The 21,139-nt window shown below is 34.3% G+C and overlaps 1 protein-coding gene across 13 annotated transcripts in view; it reads right to left on the bottom strand.

The window, feature by feature from the left end:
- The window catches only part of ODF2L (outer dense fiber of sperm tails 2 like), a 49,164-nt gene that overhangs the window by 14,496 nt on the left and 13,529 nt on the right, over positions 1–21,139 (bottom strand). For 11 of the 13 annotated variants that reach the window (XM_030825121.1, XM_030825118.1, XM_030825113.1 and 8 more), the window contains 4 exons: positions 20,669–20,785; positions 14,653–14,838; positions 10,842–10,951; positions 9,414–9,549 (listed from right to left, as the gene is read on the bottom strand). In XM_030825121.1, the coding sequence (XP_030680981.1) occupies positions 9,414–9,549; positions 10,842–10,951; positions 14,653–14,838; positions 20,669–20,785 (549 nt within the window). Of the gene's footprint in view, positions 1–7,049; positions 7,137–9,413; positions 9,550–10,841; positions 10,952–14,652; positions 14,839–20,668; positions 20,786–21,139 lie in introns of all 13 variants that reach the window. The other 2 variants (XM_003260013.3, XM_030825124.1) reach the window with 1 other exon arrangement.

Below are 21,139 nucleotides of genomic sequence, written 5' to 3'. Positions count from 1 at the left end.
GAAGCATCAAATGAATTAAATAAAAACTTTAAAAATTTTCAAAGACAATTCAGATAAAACTGTATTTCATTTCAGGATAGCAAAAGTCCTAAAGAGCATAAAATTAAAAGAAGATACATAGAAATGTAAAAGTCTGAGATTTTATCTTCCTTGCAAGCTTACTAGTTAGCCTACTGCAATTTCATGGATGATAACAGAAGTTACAAGATTCCTAGGTCAGAGACAGGAGACTTATTACTCACAGCAATAAGAGCAGCAAGACTGTCAGCATTTGTATCAGTTTGCTGAGCCCCAATTCCCACAGAGCAACCCAAAGAGGCCAGGTGGCAACTGTATATGCAGTCAAATGCATTACGGAAGAACAAACCTGAGTTTAGGGAACCCAAATTTCTTATAGCAGGCAGTGAGATGCCTACCCATACTCCTAAGGGAGACACAGTTATCATATTCCAAGGATATCTAGTATACAAACATCCTTGAAAAGACAGTCTACATGGACAATGTTTTTGATTACAAGATGTGCAGAGCTGTGAGAGCACTCTCAAGAGAAGCCATTTAAAAAAATGTGTGCATGTATCTCTCCAAAATTTCATAGCTTTCCAATACAGTTTAAATGGCAAACAAAATATGAAAAAGTTATTAGCAAATGACAAATTTGATGTCTTGTCAAATAACATTTGTCATTAGAAAAATAAAACAAGCGTAAGATTAATATCCTTAATACATAGTTATTATATATTAATTAGGACAAAAGACAAATATAAAAACTGAGTAGGTAATTCAAAAAGGCAGAAATGTGAATAATTTATGAATACATGAGCCAATATGTTCACTAGTTATTTTTAAAAATGCTGTAGACACTGAAGGTTCTATTAGTGAACAAAACAGACGAAATTCCCTTCCTCCATGAAGCTTACATACTGGAGGGGCAGACAGACAAAAAATAAGAATAAGCAGTAAAATACATCAAACACAAAAGCAGCTAGGAATGACATGTAGGCAAAGGCCTCCTGAGAAAGAGACTTTTGAGTAAAACTGATAGGAAGTGTGTCTGTTTAAGGGAAAAAGGCAACAGCAGGAGGCCTAGCAAGTTAGGGGAACACAACAAGAAAGCCAGTGAGGTAGAAATAGAGAAAAAAGAGGAAGCGTGGAAGGAGATGAGAGTGGCAGAAGAAGAGAGGTAATAGAAAATGAGATGGTATAATGCCTTGTAGGTATTTATGAACCAAGATATCTCTGGGGGGTTCTGAGCAGGGCAGTGACATCATCTGACTACATTTTTATAGAAACAACTCTACTGCTATACTGAATGCTGCCTGCAGGGGCCAGGGCTGAAGCAAGGAGAATGTTCAGGAGGTCACAGTAACGATGAGAGATGATGGAGGCTTGAATCAGCGTAATGACAGTGGTGCTGGTGAGAAGTGGTCCAATTTTGAATATACTTGAGGTAGATTTGATGACAGACTGGAAGCAGCGTATGAGAGAAATGATGATTTTCCATTAACTGGAATGAGGAAAACTGTAGGATTTACTATTTTGGGAAACATCAAGAGCTCCATTTTGGACATGACAACTTTGAGACACCTATTAAATATCAAAGTGGAGATGTCAACCAGGCAGCAGAATATATGTCTGGAATTCAGGGACTAGGTCTAGATTAGAGGTAAAAATTTGAAAGCCTCAAGCACATAGATGGTATGTAAAGCCACAAGAATAAATGAGATTATTTATAAAATTTGGAGAGATTTGTTTTAAAATTAGCACTTTTAATTACCTAGTATTGGAAAATGTATAGGGACTATTTTACTTATAGTAGACACATTTATGATAGGTAATTTGGAAATACAGAACAATATTAAAAATGAGTCTCTCTTTTGACCATACAATTAAATATATCTTAAGAAAACAGATAAGCAAAAAAGACTCAAAGAAACTTTGTTTTTATTTACAATAGTAAAAAAACTGGAAGCAGCTATTGGAAGTAGCATATATATTACATATAAAATAAAAAATTATATATATGCTAAAATATTAACTCCAGTTATCTTTCAGTTATGAGATTACAGGTGACTTAAATTTTTTTCCTTTTGTGCTTTTCTGTTTTTCTAACTTTCTATAAGAAACAAATACAACTTTTTAACCTTCCAAATAAACTTTCTGTTGTGTCTAATAGAGGAGGTTACTCAGCCTTGGAAACAGTATTCAGTTTATTTTTCATTTGCAACTTTAAAATCTAAAACTATTCTAAAGTAATTAAAAGTAATAAAACACAAAAAATCTAGGCTGCAAAAAAACTGCATTTACACTACAAATAACATACGCCAAACTTATGTAAATGTTTTCCTTAAAAATCCAGAAAATAATGCATTAAAAATACATTTCTTAACTATTAATAGAATATGCTAAGATACAAACTTTAACTTAATGACTTTTATAGTCTATATAATTTAAAATTCATCATTTTATCAAAAACTAGTTTATAATATCTTTCTAATCCTTTCCCTCTGAAGGATTTCAAGAAAATAAGAAAATAAACATAATGAAATTGCTTTCTCTTTCCAAATAGAGCAATTTAAGCATTAATTCAATAAATATTCATTGAGAGTTAAGTATGTCACACCTTCCCTGGGCAACCTGTATGTACACAAAGATAGGAGTTTACAAGGAGAAATTCATTGAGAAGACTCTGGGAGGAAGTAGCATTTGAGCTAAACTTTAAAGGAAAGGTAGGATTTAGATACTGAGAAAAATGGCATTCCAATGTGTAAGAATAGGAGGACTATAGGAGTAGATGCAGAAAACATAAAACAATTGCAGAAAATGAGTATTCATATTTGGCTAGAGCTCAGAATAACTAGAAGACTACATTCCCTAGTCTCCCTTGCAGCTAGGTGGGGGTCATGTGCCTAAATAAGTAAAAGAATCAAGTCATATGGGAATTTTGGAAAGGCTCCTTAAAGGGGAGGAAATTTTTAAAAAGGGAGGTAATGCATCTTTTTTTCCTGCACCTTGTTACTTGAAACTTGACTATAATGGCTGAAGCTCCAGCCTCTATTCTAGATCATGAGAATGACGGTCATGACCTAGGGATGGCAGAACAGAAAGCTAAAAAGCTAAAGAGCCACATCAGCTTTGAAGTGCCAATTCTATACTTCTTCTACATAATAAACACACATCTCTATCTTACTTAAGCCATTTAATTTGGATTTTCTGTTACATATGGTGAAGCTGAATCTTAACTAATATAAGACTTGCTGAAATATAAAAGAAACTTCCCTAGTGTTGCTAGTGTATTTTGTTTTCTGGAATTTTCCAATACAATTTCTGGCAAACTTTACGTAACTTAAAATGTGAGACAAATCAAATTTCTAATTATAAAATATGAACAAGATTGTGTCTTGTATTTTTTCCTGTCTTCTTCCAAATTGAGACAAATCAAATTTCTAATTATAAAATATGAACAAGATTGTGTCTTGTATTTTTTCCTGTCTTCTTCCAAATTGAGACAAATCAAATTTCTAATTATAAAATATGAACAAGATTGTGTCTTGTATTTTTTCCTGTCTTCTTCCAAATTCTATCCTGGCTCTGCCACTAATCTAGTTGTATGATCTTGGCTAAGTTATTTAATCTCTCTGAGCTTCAATGTATTCATCCATAATTAAGAAAAGTATCTTTATGATAGTATGGACAAGAGAATTAGAAGTAAAAAAAGTAAAGTACTTATCAAGTGCCTCCTACATTAATGGTTAATTGATAAAATAGTAGCCATTACGGTTGCTACTCTCCAGAGTCATTTATTAAATGACTGATGTATTCCAGGCACAGTACTAGACACTAGAAGTAATGGAAGGATAAAACAATCCCTGGCCCTGATATGGATGGATGGAGGGAAGAACAGCCCTCAGAGGGAGATAAATTATACAAACAAGTAAGTATAATGAAATTCTACCTGCAAAATTAATATACAGAGAATAAAACAGAGTGAAAAATGGGAAGATTAGTAATGTGCCCTATCAGAGAGAATTTCCTAGGTTTAAGGAGTCTTCTGCTGGAGAACTAACCACATTGTAAAATCTCCCTTCATTCCCAAGACCAAACTAACATAAAGGAAAAAGAATGTAAGTCAACTTAATAAAAATAACATACCAGTGGCTATCAAAGGACAAAATATTTTTAATGCTTCTGGAAAACTAATGACTGACTTATGAATCAGGAGTGGATTTAGCTAAGGAGGAAGTTCATCTATCTGTAGAATCTAGAGAGGCACAGGGCTAAGGGCAAGAGTGAGACCTGGGTTTGAAAAGGATTAATTCAAAGTCTGTGAATAGAACAGCTACTACCACTACCCTCCAACCCCTGCTCACACTCAAGGCAGAACACCTGGAACTAGGAGTTTACTTCCCAACAAAGATAAGAAAAATCCTTCTCTAAAGAAATTGAATGAACTGTTTGGGAATGACAGAGGGATGGTGCTGGCGACCCAGAGCAAAGATGCATGTATTTTGGCATTTTTAGGAGCCACCGGTAAACTGCTAAGTTTCCCAACAGTTGAGAAAAGTGAAGTGAAACCAATCTAGCGGCAAGAACCATCCACATATCCATTTAGTTTTCTACTGTTTCATTAGTCTTTTTGTTGTCTCATTTGTAAATTCTTAAATGTCACTAGACTTCTGGAAAAAGAGTATCATGAGACAGATCTAAATTTTTTATATAAAAAAAAAGGAAGAAAAAAATTGGGTTGGGCACAGTGGCTCACACCTGTAACCCCAGTACTTTAGGAGGACAAGGTGGGAGGATCGCTTGAGTCCAGGAGTTCAAAAGCCCAGGGAGCCTAGGCAGCATAGTGAGATCCCACCTACACACACATACACACACAGATTAGCTATCAGCTGTGGTCCCAGCTACTTGGGAGGCTGAGATGGGAGACTGCTTAAGCCTAGGAGGTCGAGGCTGCAGTGAGTTCTGATCGTGCCACTGCACTCCAGAATCATCAACAGAGCAAGACTCTGTCGCAAAAAAAAAAAAAAAAAAAAAAAAAGTGCCAGTTGGAAACAATAAATTGAAATGCTAAAAAAAAAAAAAGAAAAAATTCTTATAGGTATTTTCAGATATTTGATGATAGGAACACTTGGGGAATACTTTTTAAAATTCTTGAAAATTAAACTTTTAAACAAAGGATTATAAGATAAAAACCAAAGAAATCTGCCCCCAAAATTGAACAAAACCCAGAAATTGAAGACAGAGTATCAATCTAGGAGGTCCAACAAATCAACAATACAATCGGCAGTACACCCAGACAGAGAGACTGGAGAAAATGGAAAGGGGCAGGAGAGAGAGCATTACCAAAGAAATAATACAACAGAATTTTCCAGAGGTAAAGGACATGAGTCTTTGGATTTACAACGTCTACAAAGTACTTAGCACAAAGGACTGGAAGACACAACTAAATGTGTGTGAAGTTTCAAAACACCAAGAATAGGGGGAATTTCTTGAAAATTTCAAGAAAAATAAAAAATGTCACTACAGAGGAATAAGTATCAGACTGGTGGTAGATTTTCTCTACTAGCAACTCTGACTTATGGAAGACCATGGAGCAAAGCCTTCAAAGTTCTCAGTAAAAATTACTTTCAAGCTAGGTTGCTATGCCCAGCTGAAACCATTGATCATAATGAGGACAGAATAAAGGCATTTTTAGACATGTAAGACCATTTTAATGTTTACTTCTAATTTTCTCTTCCTTAAGGGAATATTATTTGCAGATATATTCCAGTTAAAAGAACAGGAAACACAATGTGGGTTCAAGGAAATAGTGGAACCAGGGTAGCAGTCAAGAAAATTCCAGCATGGCATCTGGGCAGCAGGCCTAGAGATCAACCCATTCAGATTGAAACAAGAAGACAGAAGGCCCCAAGTAGAAGAAATCTGGGGAAAATAGGTTCTTCAGAGAATAGAGATAGGATGAAGAATTTCAAGAAGGGAAAACAAAACAAAACAACAACAACAACAAAAACAAGACAATGATAAGGGCAAAGAGTAAAACAAGCAGGGTTTTTGGAAACTCCAGGAAAAATTTAAAAGTTGTACAAGAAAAAAAATTTATAAACATATTACTTGACTGTGTAGTGAAAGAACAATTATAAGTCATTGCTATTAATGTTTAGAATCAATCTATAAAAAGAGCACTTCAGGTTACATAACAAATTGTCAATTTAACAACACTGGCAAAGTGAACATGTGGAGAACAGACAGAGAACAGGTAGTTGGAAAATATCCTTATTTTCCAAACAAAAGGTGAAGATATATAATCTGTCCTATGTTTCACATTTCTGTCAAGTGAACCTCATCTTACAGTATTGGTAAGTAGGGGAATGATGTATAACAAAGAAGTAACTTTTGTTCAGATGCAATTTTTTCTAGCTCATTAATTGTCTGAACCATGTAAAAAACATCAGCTGAATACAAAGTGCACAAACACAGCTGAACATGGCAAGCCACAGAGGTACACAGCACTCTACATAAATCCCATATACTCCATGTTCCTCCTCCTCTTTCTTCCCTTTGGTCATGAGCCCTATCTTGAAAGTGCTTATTGTATATTGCCCTTATGTTCATCTCTTATGTCCATAAAATCCTTAACTCTTTTAGCTTCCTGTATCAAACTACCTTCACTTATTTTTTTGAAAGCATAAAGTTATATGTTTGTTGTAGTATTTACTAGGAATTTAACATGTCTTTTAGTTGTATTAGTATTTATATTATCAATTATGTTGGTGCTCTACTAATTAGAAGGTTAATATAATCGACTAAATTTGATAAACCAAGGAACAGTATAATATATAATTTACAGATATGCAGATAACCATCAAAAGAATAAAAATAGGAATTGTTAAGAAATTTAAAACTAGCTCCTCAAAGAGTTACAAATTAAAACCATAGATAACATTTTTACCTGCCAAATTAGCAAACACTACAAATAAAAAAAAAACATTTTATTTCCTGTGCTGATGAGGTATAGAAAACTAATGGCAGTATGGGTAATAAAATACCTTTTCAGAAGAAATGTAGCAAAGCATATCAAGAACATTCAAAATGTTCATATTCTTTGACTCAGTAATTCTACATGGGAATCTAAGCTAAAGACAATACAACAAAAAGTTTATGTATGAAAATGTTCATCACAGCATTATTATTATTAAATGTTAAAAACATTGGGAATAACCTGAATGTCCAACAAATAGGGAATCACCTAACACTTCTATGTTGAATATATATTACAGAGTAATTTAAAAGGATGCTTATAAAGAGTTTATATGTTATATACATGTTTCCATTTTAAAGTGAATAAAGCAAGACATTATTTTAATAACAACTATGAAAAAACGGAAATATTACAAAATACAGTTATCTCCAAGGAATGTGGGATCAACGATCACTCTGTTCTTTTCTTTCTATATTTCTATAGTTTCCACTTTTACTGTAATGAGTATATATTCTTCACTCAAAAGATAATACTGAATAAATTGTCAGAAGTTGGAGGAACTATGTTCACTGAATAACTGAACTTCTTTTATTAAGAAAACATGAGAAGTTCATATTGCTTGAAAAACCATAAGGGACTTACAAAATTTCTTGAAGGAAAAAATTCTAATTCAGAATATCATAATGTCGCTGCTAAAACAAAATGGTATTAAGGTACATTGCAATTTTGATTTTTTAAAATCTTTCCTAACAAAAAGTAGCCGAAATAATTGTATTACTAAATACATTAAAGGTGAGAAAAGAAGACCTTGCTACTTCCTATAATGTATATCACTTAGATTCCTATTTCCTCCACTCACTCTGAATGACCACAGCCAACAGGACTGGCTATTTCAAGTGCTGCACTTGAAACTAATCGAGTCTTTCCACCTGGAACAAAACAGACTTGAGATTTGTGAGCCTAGCTTTGTCCCATTGGCCTAAAGGAGACTGAAACTCAACATCAAGATGAGAAAAGTTACAACTTTATAAACCTACAAAGGGAAAGAATCTTTTTGGCTTGGGCAATCTGTTGCCTTCTGTAATATATAATAAACAAACTTTCATTACTATACACTGTACTGCATAACACTATGTATCTCCCACAAAGACAGATCAGTACGTAGCAAACAGATTGGCTCCTGGGAAAATATGCTAAGACCTACAATGGATAAAATTCTCTTTTCAGCAACGACATTTTAGACATATAGTGAAAGAAGGGTTTAGAAAGGGTAAAAGAGATATGGATGTATCTCCAGTTTCCATCAGAAAAATAATCTTTTAAAATAACAATTCAGAACTCTAAAGCCTGGAATGCTATCATTTTATTAAAATAATTTCCATTGGTGATGATTTTTAAATTGTGTATATTTTTTCTCATAAACATACTCATTTTTAAAAACCCACTGCAAGTTTTATATAATGCATAATTCTAAACAGCCAGTAATTATGTTTCCAAGAAACAAGTGCATTTCTAATGCAAAACAAACAAACAAAAACAAACCTTAAATCAAGAAAAAAAAAAAGCCTTAGACCTTCACTTCTCTTTTAACATTAAAGATCTTTTCTCTCAAGGACCACAAAATATATCTGCAATATCTCTTAGGAATTTAACATGTCTTAAGGACATCTTAATACACAGAATAAATGTATTATCATTTAGTTAATTCTAAATACAGTGATAGAATTAAACTGTTATAAATACAACAAAACAATGTTAGATGCTTATTTGACAAGTTTCTCTAAAATGTACTCTATGCTACTAATATATTATTTATCCTGTGCACATAAACTTTATTTCATGGTTTAAAAAGGTTCTTTGCTGTCTTCTATTTTCTGTCCTCTAAAAGTATTATTATGGAAGTGAAAATGATGCCATCATCTTTCAAGTTCCATCTGGTTGTATGTATCTCTGGTTGACTGGGAACTCAAGTATCTTTTTTTCTCAGAAAATTTAAAAGCTTCTCCCCTGTCTGTCCTCTGGTACCTATGGAAAGCAATTACCCCTTGGATATGAGTAAGTTGGAAAATTCTTTCTGGTTATGAAGCAGCCAAGAACATACTTTCTGGTTTCAAACAGACCAGGCCTGAGGTTATATCCTATTATAACCATGACACCTAGAAATAATCTTATGTACTAAAGTTAATGTAATTTGGGTGATTCATTTAACTGCAAAAAATGCACAGTAGTTTATTTTAAAAGTTGAGGCAAAGAGACAGTCAACTTCATAAATATTATTTTGTACTGCTGAAAACATAATATCCTGACAAGCACAGAAGACAAAATTATACAAGAGCACTGCTCTAAACATACTCTTTCTTCAAGCTATTTCTACTAAGTAGACTATGGTCATTATACAATACACGCCTGCACAAACACTCATACATAGTACCTTTAATTTTGTATTCTCAAGATTCAGAGTTTCATTTTCATATTCAATTGAATGAACTTTTCTAAGAATTTCTTCACATGAATTTTTTCCATGGTCTTCCATTTTCTTCAGATCTTCCAAAAGATTAATGATTTGCCTTTATAAAATCAATGACACATTTTATAAAAGTCATAAAAATTTTTATTCAAATAACACATTTTAAGTGTGTTTCTGAAATCACTTTGGCAGGGTGCATTGTTTCAAATAGGGAATAACAAAAAATAAATAGAACTCATAGAACAAGAAAAATAGGAAGAAGTAATCTAAAAGGGTACAACCAAAGTAACTCTGATTAGAAACAATTACCCACTGATGACACCAACAAAAAATTATACAACATGCTCTTTGCTGTTCAATAAAACTTCTAAACTATTATCCACAAGTATGCACATCTCTCTCTTCCCCTCATTCATACCCATGCACATATATATACACAATTTTAGGGACAAGGTTAAAGAAAAGAATTAAGTGAGGCAATAAAACTAAACTTTAGAAATGAATTATATATGGTAGTTTTCAATGACAAAACTGAAGACACAGAAAACACTTAAAATCAAATATTCAGGGTTCATTATAGTGTTACAGTAATACATTTCAAATAATAAAATATATGTATTTTTATTTTTCATTTCTTTGTTATGCATTTAAGTCACTTTAATTAAGGAACAATAATTTTTAGGATTTTCAAAGCAGTTATTATAAACTTTTAAATATATTTTTACACGTTCTTGTTTAAAAGAGAAACATCATCTCCATTTAAGTAAATATTAACATTTACTACAAATAATAGATGGCATACTGAAATACTGAATGATAATCTACAAGTTTAAAATTTCAAAATGTGGGCCAGGCATGGTGGCTCACGCCTGTAATCCCAGCACTTTGGGAGGCTGAGGTGGACGGATCACAAGGTCAGGAGATCAAGACATCAAGACCATCGTGACCAACATGGTGAAACCCTGTCTCTACTAAAAATACAAAAAAAAAAAAAAAAAAAAACAGCTGGGCATGGTGGTGCATGCCTGTAGTCCCAGCTACTAGGGAGGCTGAAACAGGAGAATCGCTTGAACCCAGGAGGCGGAGGTTGTAGTGAGCTGAGATCGCACCACTGCACTCCAGCCTGGGCAACAAAGTGAGACTCCATCTCAAAAAAAAAAAAAAATTTCAAAATGTGAACACCAATTCACTTTTAATGAGCAATCATTTTAATTATTTTTAATAGTAGAGTAAGAAAACTTTATAGAATTATAAATAGCAAAAATATCAAATCATATAAGTAGCACCTTTACCATATGTAATCTAAAAAAATAAAAATACAAACAACTCAAAGAATTTTTTAAAAAGTGAAAACTCTTACTAAATAATAAAAGATTGTAAATTTTTTCTTACTTTTTCATTGTTTCAATCTGTACTTCCAATTCAGTTTTTTCTATTACAATTTTCTCATAATGACTTTTCCAGGCATTGGAAGCTGAAATTGTTTCAGACAACTTGGCTTCCTAAAAAATACATAAAAGTATTCATACTATAATTTTAAAACATTTTTGTTTTGTTCAGATCTCTAAACACAAATACATTATAAACAGGGAAGCAATCTTCCAAAAAGTATGGAACTTCAAATATAGAAAACTGTACATGCATGTTTATAGCAGTGCAATTCATAATTGCAAAAATATGGAACCAGTCTAAATGCCCATCAACCAATGAGCGGATAAAGAAAATATGGTATATATCCATCATGGAATACTACTCAGCCATTAATAGGAACATTTGCAGCAACCTGGATGAAGTTGGAGACCACCATTCTAAGTGAAGTGACTCAGGAATGGAAAACCAAATATCGTATGTTCTCACTCATAAGTGGGAGCTAAGCTATGAAAATGCAAAAGCGTAAGATTGATATAAAGGACTTTAGGAATTGGGGGGAAGGGAGGGAGGGAGGTGAGGGGTAAAAGAATACACATTGGGTACAGTGTACAATGCTCGGGTGATAGGTACACCAAAATGTCAGAAATAACCACTAAAGAGGTTGTCCAGGTAACCAGAAACAACCCTGTCCCCCAAAAACTATTGAAATAAATAAAGTCACTGTACAACTTTGAATAGAAAAATTTTAAAGTAAATATCTATATTGCTATTATTTTATATACACATAGTGGAAGTTTCAACTTAACATTTTAAAAGATGTTGCAACTATTTTTAAACAATATTTCATAATTAAGATAATTTCTTTTCTTTTTAACTGAACTTTCCATTTTACTTTTTTTTTTTTTTTTGCCCTGGCTGAAGTGCAGTGGCATGGTCATGATGGTTCACTGCAGCCTCCAACTCCTGATTGCAAGGGATCCTCCTGCCTCAGCCTCCCTAGTAGCTAGGGCTACAAATGTGTGCCACCACAGCCACCATATATATACACACACATATAAAATGTATCTAGATACATATGTATATACTATATATACATCTATTATACATATATATTGATATATATAACTACTCTATATATATGGTGTATATATTATATATATACATAGTAGAGACAGCATCTTGCTATGTTACCCAGGCTGGTCTTGAATTAATTTCATGCTCTATATACAGAAGATGGTAACAACCACATAAGCATCAGAGGAGAAAGCCCCTGTGATATACACAGAAACTACCCCCAGTTCCACAGCTCCATAACATTTAGTGATGTACCTTACTTATCTTTGCTATAATGACGCCAAGATCTATTTTGTAGAGGTCACCCCATCAGCCTTCAAACACTGCTACTGTCCACAAAGAGATACAAGTGGTAGTAGTGACTTATTCATTTTGAATGTGAACTCCCATGAGGTAGGGATTTTTATATGCTTTTGTTCATGGCTATATTTCTAGGGCCTTGATAGTGCCTGGAGCACAGTAAACACACAATAAATAGCTCAAATAATTCTCTGCAGATCCACCTAAAGAGCTGTAGCCACTGTGCCTCCTATCTACATTCTACATAAAAACACACTGGAAGGCCACAATGCCAGTAATTACAAATCAAAAAGCTTAGAAACAGTAATGACAACAATTAACATTTATTGGGTACTTCTTTCTTTCATCATTCATCCATTTACTGAGCAAGTATTTACTGAGCATGTAGTACGCACAACACTTTGTTTAAATTTTTTCACAGTAATATTTTTGATATATTGGAGACTAGTATTGTTTTCATATTTTGTATAAAATAAGCTTCAGTATAAATTATGAAGTATAAGTTTATAATATAAATTAAGATATTTAGAAGTTTTATCAGTAAGAAAAGAATTTATGTGTTAGCAATATAATTATTACCTACTTCATCAGTATGGCATTCCTAGATGTTGAAACTAGTCAGTGATGGAATCACCTTCCTAGAGATTTTTTGAGTTGGCCTACCTTTTCTCTTTGCTTTAGAGAAATGGCATATCTAAGCCACGAGAAGAAAAATTAGGATCTGTCTAATATTCAAAGAAGGAAATGGGTTAATTCTTCAGTGTGCAGAATTATAGAGCATTTAACATCCTGGCCCCTAGGTACTAAAAGTCAGAATCAGTTGTCTCTAGTACTTTCCAAATCCCCATTTCTTCTTTCATCTCTCCTTATAACATGCAGATAAAGCAAAATCCCGCTTTTCACCTTTCCTTCCACTGCATTGAAACTGCATCTGAATTAGTAACTAGTGACCTTCTAATTACCAAAGACCACAGACCTTTACAAATCCTCCTTGTCCTTGATCTCCCTCTGTAGTCCTTGGCAAAATTTACGCATTGTGTAGATATGTGATAACATTTTGTTAAACTATTATTTAGCTCTTATTGCTGAACTGTTCATATTTTAGACTTAAGGTACTATTTTAAATAATGGTACCCTTACCTTAGGTGAATAGGATAGCAAGCTCCTGCCTTCTGAGACTTATATTCAAGTAGAAGGAAACAGTTAAAAATAAAACAAAACACAACAGCAGTGATAAATGAAAAAATAAATGATACAGTTTCAGATTATAGTGAATGCTATGAAAAAAATTAAGACATTGATATGATTGTTTTAGGACTACTTCAAAAGGAATGGTCAAGAAAGGCCTCTCTGAAGAGATGTCAATTGAAAAGATACCTGAGTGATTAAAAAAGAAAGAGCTATTGTGAGCCAGGGAAGAACATTAAAGCCAGATGCAGCAACAAACAAGAAAAACAACAAAACAAAGAAAAAAACTTCATGCATTATAGGAACAGAAAGAAGGACAGTGCAAAAATATATTTTCTCATTTATCTCTCCCTACAAATACATGAGCTAGGGAGTATTATGAGCCCCTATTTTATACATGAGGAAATTGAAGCTTAAAGAGGTTAAGTTCCTTATCCCAAGTCACAAGGTTAACAAAATACTATTTTGTTTGCAATAAGCTTTTTATACAAGTCTGTTTTCATTTCTAAAAGCCTCTAATAATTCTATAAGCCTTAACATAAGTTCTTAAGAGGTAGGATACCAGTGAGACTTTTTAAAAAAAATTATTAATTAGTAATTGAATAAATACAATTTATCAAAAACAACAAAGCACTAAGGCCATTTTCAAATTTGTACTATACCAAAGATATATTTTACATGGTGTGTTTATGTCAGCACATCGTTTTAAATGTATCACATAGATTAAATGAGGTTAATTACTGAATAAAGTCATAGGGTCTAATAACATAAATCAGCATTTCTCAAACTAGCATTCCTCAGAACCAGTTCCAAGAGTCGCTTTGTGTGTAAAAGAATAGCTCTGTGGTTAAAAAAGTGTGAGAAACTCTTAGTTCAATACCCTTCATTCCACTGTTTCTGAAAGCCTTCTCAGAGCCTTTAATTTGCTAACATAGAACACAATGTCCCAAGGGGAAATGTGCATGAAGTATTACCCTTAGTTGGTTGGCCAATAGAACCTTTGTGTGTGTGTGTGTGTGGGTGGGGGGGGGGACACTTAATATTTCCTTTAAGTAAAGTTCCCAAGGAAATGCTGATATATTTCAATATGAAAATTTGACATTTTATGTAATATTTCAAAATAAAAGATTAAAGCAAAAAGTGTAAGTTTTTTCCAGTATTAACGGCATTAAGAAAAGAATAAAATTACTACATTAAGCATCATGATATTAATTATATAAACTAAGTACATAATATATCTGTTAATTTTAAAAAGAATGCATTTACATACCTGATCTCTAATTTGGGAAGTAAGCTTTTCAATAGCTCCTGTAAAATGGTCAAGCCTTTGTTTGTAAACTTTAGATGCCTTTTTTAAAGCTACAGTTTTTTGCCTACTTGCTTCTTTCATCACTATAGCCTCATTCTTATTCATTCTCAGTTGCAGGTTCCACTTGGCTATCTTGGTTTCTAAGCTCTAAAAAAGAAAATAGCAACAATTAAATTATTTCAGAACTCCAATGTTTATGTAAACATTGTAAAAATATGTACATAACTGATATGGTTTGTGTATTACTCCATTCTCACACTGCCATAAAGAAATACCCTAGACTGAGTAATTTATAAAGGAAAGAAGTTTAATTGACTCACAGTTCCACATGGCTGGGAAGATCTCAGGAAACTTACAATCATGGTAGAAAGCAAAGAGGACGAAAGGACCTTCTTCACATGGTGGCAGGAGAGAGAAGAGTGAGGAGCAAAGGGGGAAGAGCCCCTTATAAAACCATCAGGTCTCACGAGAACTCACTCACTATCATGAGAACAGCATGGGGAAAACCACCCCCATGATCCAATCACCTCCCACCAGGTCTCTCCCTACACATGTGGAGATTATAAGGATTACAATTCAAAATGAGATTTGGGTGGGGACACAGCCAAACCATAGCATTCTGCCCCTTGCCCCTCCTAAATTTCATGTCCTCACATTTCAAAACACAATCATGCCTTTCCAACAGTCCTTCAAAGTCTTAATTCATTCCAGCATTAACCCAAAAGCCCAAGTCTAAAGTCTCATCTGAGACAAGGCAAGTCCCTTCTGCCTAGGAGCCTGTAAAATAAAAAGCAAGTTAATTACTTCCAAGAAACAATGGGGCACAGGTATTAGGTAAATGTTCCCATTCCAAATGCAAGAAATTGGCCAAAAAAAAGGGGGGCTACAGGACGCATGCAAGTCCAAAATCCAGCAGTGTAGTCATTAAATCTTAAATCTCCTAAATAATCTCCCTTGACTCCATGTTTCACATCTAGGTCATGCTGATGCAAGGAGTGGGCTCCCATGGTCTTTGGCAGCTCCAGCCCCATGGCCTGCAGGGTACAGTCCCCTTCCTAGCTGCTTTCCCAGGCTGGCATTGAGTATCTGTGGCTCTTCCAGGCACATGGTGCAAGCTGTCGGTGGATCTACCATTCTGGGGTCTGGAGGACTGTGGCCCTCTTCTCACAGCTCTACTAGGCAGTGCTCCAATGGGGACTCTATGTGGGGTCTCCAATCCCATATTTCTCTTCCACACTGCCCCAGCAGAGGTTCCCCATAAGGGCTCCACCCCCAGAGCAAACTTCTGCCTGGACATCCAGGCACTTCCACACATCCCCTGAAATCTAGGCAGAGGTTCCCAAGCCTCAATTCTTGACTTGTGTGCACCTGCAGGCCCAACACCACATGGAAGTCACCAAGGCTTGGGACATCAACCCTCTGAAGAAATGGCCTGAGCTATGCATTGGTCCCTTTTAGCCACAACTAGAATGCAGGGCACCAAGTCCCAAGACTGTACAAAGCAGCAAGGCTCTGGGCCCAGCCCATAAAACCACTTTTTCCTCCTAGGCCTCTGGGCCTATGATGGGAGGGACTGCCATGAAGACCTCTGACATGCCCCAGAAACATTTTCCCCATTAATATTTGGCTTCTCATTATTTATGCCAATTTCTGCAAACTGCTTGAATTTCTCCCCAGGAAATCGGTGTTTCTTTTCTATCGCATGGTCAGGCTGCAAATTTTCCAAACTTTTATGCTCTGTTTCCCTTTTAAACGTATGTTCCAATTTCAAACCATCTCTCTGTGAATGCATCAAAGTGAAAGCTTTCAGAATCAACCAGGTCATATCTTAAATGTTTTTCTGCTTAGAAATTTCTTCTACCAGATACCCTAAATCATCTCTCTCAAGTTCAAAGTTCACAGATCTCTAGGGCAGGGGCAAAATACCGTCAGTCTCTTTGCTAAAGCATAGCAAGAGTAACCTTTATTCCAGTTCCCAAGAAGTTCCTCATCTCTATCTGAGACTACCTCAGCCAGGACTTCATTGTCCATATCACTATCAGCATTTTGCTCAACACCATTCAACAAGCCTCTAGGAAGCTCCAAGCTTCCCCACATCTTTCTGTCTGCTTTTGAGCTGTCCAAACTGTTCTAATCTCTGCCCATTACTTAGTTCCAAAGTCATTTCCACATTTTCGGGTATCTTTATAGCAATACCCCACTCTCTGCAGTACCAATTAACTGTATTAGTCCATTCTCACGCTGCTATAAAGAAATACCTGAGACTGGGTGATTTACAAAGGGACAAGTTTTAATTGACTCACAGTTCCACATGGCTAGGGAGGCCTCAGGAAACTTCAATCATGGCAGAAGGTGACAGGGAAGCAGGGAACTTCTTCATGTGGCAGCAGGAAGGAAAAGAGTGAAGAGCCAAGGGGCAAAGCCCCTTATAAAACCATCAGATCTCACTCACTATCATGAGAACAGGATGGGAGAACCACCCCCATGATCCAATCACCTCCCACCAGATCTCTCTCTAGACACATGGGGATTCTGAAGATTACAATTCAAGATGAGATTTGGGTGGGGACACAGCCAAACTATATCAGTTTGGATCTGTGTCCCTACCCAAATTTCATGTCAAACTGTAACCCCCAGTGTTGCAGCTGGGGCCTGGTGGGAGGTGGTTGGATCATGGGGGTTGTTTCTTATGAATGGTTTACAGCATCTTCTTGGTGCTGTTCTCCTGATAGTGAGTGAGTTCTTGCAAAATCAGGTTGTTTAAAAGTGTGCAGCACCTCCCTACTTGCTCTCTCTCTTGCTTCTGCTCCCCCCATGTGAGATGCCTCACTCCCTGCTTGTCTTCCACCATAATTGTAAGTTTCCTGAGGCCTCCCCAGAAGCTGAGCAGATGCTAGAATCATGCTTCCTATACAGCCTGTGGAACTGTGGGCCAATTAAACTTCTTTTCTTTATAAACTATGCAGTCTCAGGTATTTCTTTATAACAATGTTAAAATGGCCTAATACAATAATCCTCTACACATTGGGGACCAATGCTTCTCTATAACCTGTTAAAGGATGCAAATTTAAAACATATAATCCTATATCAAACTAATGCTAATATTAGTGATTACGGTACAAACACTAACTTCCTTGAAACTTCTGTGATTAACTCAAATAGTTTTTTTAGTTCACATCTAGAATATTATACATCATACTAGTTTTAAAAACTAGTTTAAAAAAACATAATTGAGCTAAAAACAATCCAAATATGTACCAATGTTCAAAGGAATTGGTAGCTCCCCAAATATATTAGGACTCTTCACTTTGAAAGATAAAATCTTAAAGATATGATTATAATCTTTAAGAAGGCTATAGATGAGATAAACAGATTTATTTACCAAATTTTAATTTACTAGAATTAGGGGGCATGCCCTGACACTAGAGTTACATTAAAGATAATAAAATACTTCTTTATCCAATAAAGTAAATTTATGGAAGTCATTATTCCAAGACCAAACACAGGTTTAGATAAATTAATGACTATAAGAGTCATAAGATTAGTATTATTGAGGACATGCTTCTATCATTAAATGTGATTGTAACTAATTGGCATGACTATCTCTTTGGCATATCTCTTCGTGACATGATGAGACAGAATATTAGGCTGGCTAGATGAGGGATGTGATTTAATGTGATAACCCAAATGCTTTTATTTCAAATTATTTTAAGACTGTGTATTTAAAGTATTTGAGTATTAAGTATCTATTAATTTAAAGACTTATGATTTTAATGTTTTTACATTTTTGAAACCTGTGTAATATTGAAATGAATGTGAAATTATTACAGAATTTAAGTTTTAGTCTCCCATTCCTTAGACAGCCACTTTAATTTTTAAAAATTGCAAAGGAGTCACAGTAAAAGCTAAACCTAGGACTTTTCAACTTAACTCTACAATCATCAAAATCTAAGCTTCTTAACTGCCTCTAAAATTGAGATTAAGAAGTATATATTAAGATTTAGATTTGATTTCTTTGAAGAGTGACTAAGTAAGAGAAGGAGCAATACATTCTTAAATTGTTTTTAAAAAACAAAATCTCATAAAACATAAGTAGCTGGGGAAAAACAGCAGTACAGTAAGTAGACATAAGACAAAGGAACATCCCACAGGAAACACTGCTGTCATTCCTCTAAAAGTCCACACGGTGTCATCATCACACCATGAATAGTTGCTGTCTTAGGTTAAAAAACTTCTAAACATAGAAACTAAATTTTCTTTTTGAACAGGGTTCCAGACACGATCTTCTCACCAGATTTATCAAATCCCACACTTACGCACTATCAAGGAGTATACTGAAACGACAAATTATTTTTATAATTTCAAAATAACCTCTCAAGTCATTTGCCAAATGAACACATAAAGCTGATTATCTTCTTTTTCTATCTTCAAAGCAGTGTCTGTATATACATGTTACATTTTATACAGACAATTATTCTCAGTCTCTTCTGAAAATATGAAAATGTTCTAATTGCTACATCACAAAGATCTAGAAAGAAAAATTGGTGCAAGGCATCTGTGGGATAGTTCCCAGAGATTTACAATGTAAATTTTTAAAAGACCCAATAAAACAAATTACTCAACGCTAAAAAGTTGAGATTGATGTTGCCAAATTGAGTTCACTGGATTCATACTCTTAAAAAAAAAAGCACAACAACAAAACAAAAAAAAACACTGTCAAACCTAAGTCAAAAAGAACTAAATTCTGAACCGCTTAATTACTTAATGGCTTAAATCCAAAAGTGTGTGAGAGAAAATGTAGAAAAATCCGTAGACTCAGTTTATTTTAATCATTTCTTAACAGTAGCATTTTGGTAAAAGAATTTGAATTCAAATTATAGTAGAATTTCATAGCAAAATTTTAGGATTTTAGCCTTACGTTCTTTCTCCAAATTATCATGGTTATAAAAAATAACCACTATGCTTTAAGATAAATTGGGAAAGATGATTATCTAATATGTTCAATCACACATCAGATGTATTCAATCACGTGTTCTCCTGTATTTACTATGACAGACCACTGCAATACCAAGTCCAGTTCATCTGCAGTGCCCTAGCATACAAAATTTATATCCCCCATAAACCCGCTTAATGTCCCTTTAAAGGAATACACATACACACACACACAGACACACACACACACACACACACACAAACTCGAGTATGGTTTTGAAACATGCTACAGGTTGCAGACATCTGCTATGATTCAGGAGTGCAAAACCAAACAGAAATCTAACTCAGAAGTCCTCACACTCAATGGAGTTTGAGTCTCTGTAACCTCTCAAGGTGGGAATATTGCTTCTTTGCCTTTGACGGAAAAAAAAAAGAGTTAACCTTATATTGTATGATATGCCACCTCAAATTCTTATCTCAACGTGACTTTGACTCCAAAAGAATAATTAAACCAAAAAATTCCCCTTAATTATACTTCTACAAAGTTGTTTAATAAGGGAATTACTTAATTTTGTGAACAACAAAGTTGGGCTGATTTTAAAATTATTATGATTAGTAACAAAAAATAAACATTGTATTGACTGTTAAACATGTGAAAGTATGTATGTATATATGTATAGATGGAGAAAAAAGATTGAAATAATGTACACCGAAATGTTAACGATTTTGGTGTATTTAAATTTATTTTCTATAAATTTTCCACAGTAAATATAAATTAACTATAAAGTAGAAATGATTTTTAAAGTAATTCAATTCCATAAATCCTTCCTAGATTGGTATTAAACAGAGACAGCATTCTTACATTGAAATTTGGACCCAAACCTTTAGTTAGGCCACAAATATTAAGATTTACCTTAAATATGTATTTCCCATGTCAACAATTGTGTATTTTAAAACCACCAAATTCTAGAACTAAGGAAAGCTTTATAGCCTTTCATTAATTTTATCACTTAAGCTAAAAAAAGGATACATATTTATATATAACCTTTACATATTCTTTCAACTTATCGTTCTCAGCTTCCTTTTTATGAATTTGAATCTGTAGTCGTTCATGTACTACTTTTACTGATTGGGAAAAACGGTTTGCTTTCAAAGTGTTTGTCTGTAACAAAGAGAAAGAGAAAACCAAAAAAAAATCCATATTATTTGCTGTATCCCCAGCCCAGTATCTTTAATTTTACCCTGATTGAGGCACAATCTAAACAGCTGATAAAAAGCAAAGCACTACTTTACATAAACTGCCGCCCCTATTACAAATGTATTTCATGCCCAACCAGGGCTAAGTTTTTTTCCCCAACCTTTTTTATTTAATGGCTCCTGATAAGCATCTCTTTTTTAAAATTCTCATCTATCTTTCTAAATAAAGGTATGGATATACCTAAAATGCTCCTACAAACACTAAAATTCCTTAATTTGTCCCCCAATTGAAATACAATACAAATTTAAAACAGTTCCT

Source organism: Nomascus leucogenys, chromosome 12, assembly GCF_006542625.1.
Source record: "Nomascus leucogenys isolate Asia chromosome 12, Asia_NLE_v1, whole genome shotgun sequence".
In the NCBI taxonomy this organism is placed as follows: Eukaryota; Metazoa; Chordata; class Mammalia; order Primates; family Hylobatidae; genus Nomascus; species Nomascus leucogenys.
This window is presented reverse-complemented; position numbering and strand designations above follow the sequence as displayed.